Genomic DNA, 2,237 nt, shown 5'->3' on the forward strand with positions numbered 1-2,237 from the left:
ATATAATTGTATGTTTACTAGTAATGCCTAGTTAGAAGTTGTGATATACGAGGTGCGATATAAACTGACTAGTGAATTTTGATAATACAGATGGAGTTATATCAAAAATTGACTGAATTTGGAAATATGAAGCTTGTAGTTTCAACCTATTGGTTTAAAGACATCATACTCACAGCCAGCATCGAATATCGTGTGTCCAGTCCCATGTAGAGTTGTGGGCATGTACTTATGACGAGTTACAAACCAAATTAAATTGATTTTTCTCTGTTTTCAGGGGTTCTTCAGTCAACACCTTTTCGTGATCAAAATAACTCTCAACTTGTATAATATTTATGATAACTAGTAATAGTATGTGGTGTATTAGTGCGCTTTGAATCCGATACTTTGTGCTCAATCTGTAGTGTGCTGCATCAAAGTGACTTGTGTTATTCTTTTTAGATTTATATTAGTTGTATCTGATCACGACACAGAATACAGATTTACTCTACATTGAATTGCGGCGGTTTGGTGATTTTTATGTTAGGTGAGATTGCTGAATTTGGTTTCCATAGTTTGAGTGAAGTAATTTTGGTTATTTTTAATATTTATTTTATCCACTTCATTTTTAGCTACCTAATAATATAGATCCGAATGTCCGACATCGCTTTTTCTATCATAAACTTCCAGCTACCAGCCAAGAGTTGTATCAGGGTTTAATGCGTCTTGCGGAATGTCATTACAATCTTTCAAGTACACTTGTTCAAGATATTCCCATGAAGGAGGAAGCCAATGTTAATTCTGGCAGTTCAATGTATGGTGTCGAAATTCTCCATCGAGCTGAAGTGCACGACATGTTAAAACGTCGGGGTATTTACGAGAAATTATTAGTACGTACAGATAGTGAAAATAATAAGTCCATATCACGACCACACTCCGGATTTTCGAAAACTTTGGGCATAAAATGGGTCACGCCGAAGACCTCGGATGCTAGTAAGTGAAGTGGTTTTATTTCATAACTTTATAAACTATGTACGGTGCTATTTTTCTCCTTATGTTTTTTATTCAGTGAAATAAATAATGTGGAATATTACTCATTTCTTATATCACACAAGCTAGTGTTGTTTTGTCACAGTCTTACCTAGACTTTAGAACGAGACAATTCTTTTGTTTCGTCTCAAGTCTTTCAAATTTAAGATAACTTAGATGACAAGCTATACAAGCTACATACACTAGGGTTCCGTCACAGACTCACCTCAAATAATATAGTATAGTCTATGTGGGTGATGTATATTTGGAAAGAGTATGCATTGATGAAGATAAACACTATATGTTTTTTTGATGATGTTGTCTATACGGACAATGAAAGCTTCATGATTAAACCATCTAATTCAGAGTAAACAAGTCCAAAATCCTCCCTTTGAGTTACAAATGTTTTTCACTACCTAACGCTCTTTTTCATAACTTAATATCATTAACTAACTGGTTTTAATTTTTACAACTGATCAACTCTGCTAGACAATAATTCTAACTATTTCACTTGTATTTCATGAATAACATGCTCACTTAGTTACATTTTCTGTAAGTTCGCCTTGCTAATTATTCTACCGTTTTTTATTGGGTCTTATGACGTCATAACATTTTATTCAAAAGCAATAAAGCATTGTATTTCACGATTATTTCATTTTCTATTACTGTGTCCATCTTCAAAATTTTTAATGTTTTTTTCTTATCATACTTATGGACCAGATTCCACGTCCAATATGGTTGACTGACTTTCTTATCGAGAAATGTATTCATCAACAGACGACACAGCTATTTTGAGAGACAATTTTATTCTAGCATCAATCTCTTGTTCATCTACTTACATTTAACTATTTAAATGTTAATATTTTTAATTCATGCACATCAAAAGTATCCTTCAAAACTGAGTTTATGTGTTCGTACTTGGTTACTATGTTACATTTGTTTAAAACCAGTTAATTAACTTTACATAGATTAAGCCGATACCATGTTAAATTTCTGATTTCATACTGTATATTTTCTTTTATGTTAGTTCTGTTTTTATCTGTTGCATAATTGTATAACATAACTATCTTCCTGTCAGAAATGAATTAAAGTTGAAGCCTGATGTATGCTTTAACTTTTTGTATTGTTATCACAAAAACTTCGAGTCAAGTTGTACTTGTTTTATAACTTCAAAAAGAACACGTTCTTGAGTTGTGTTAGGGTCTATGTAACTGAACCATTTATACGAAAGC

At 32.4% G+C, this 2,237-nt stretch overlaps 1 protein-coding gene across 1 annotated transcript; it reads left to right on the top strand.

Moving 5' to 3' along the window:
- Window positions 1–695: 695 nt before the first annotated feature.
- Smp_188800 (hypothetical protein) lies at window positions 696–977 on the top strand (the record flags this gene model as incomplete). Its single annotated transcript, XM_018791231.1, has 1 exon — window positions 696–977. The coding sequence occupies one exon, from the start codon at window positions 696–698 to the stop codon at window positions 975–977; it is 282 nt and encodes a 93-aa protein (XP_018647347.1).
- Between the last annotated feature and the right edge of the window lie 1,260 nt (window positions 978–2,237).

Source organism: Schistosoma mansoni (genome assembly GCF_000237925.1).
Source record: "Schistosoma mansoni, WGS project CABG00000000 data, supercontig 0237, strain Puerto Rico, whole genome shotgun sequence".
In the NCBI taxonomy this organism is placed as follows: domain Eukaryota; kingdom Metazoa; phylum Platyhelminthes; class Trematoda; order Strigeidida; family Schistosomatidae; genus Schistosoma; species Schistosoma mansoni.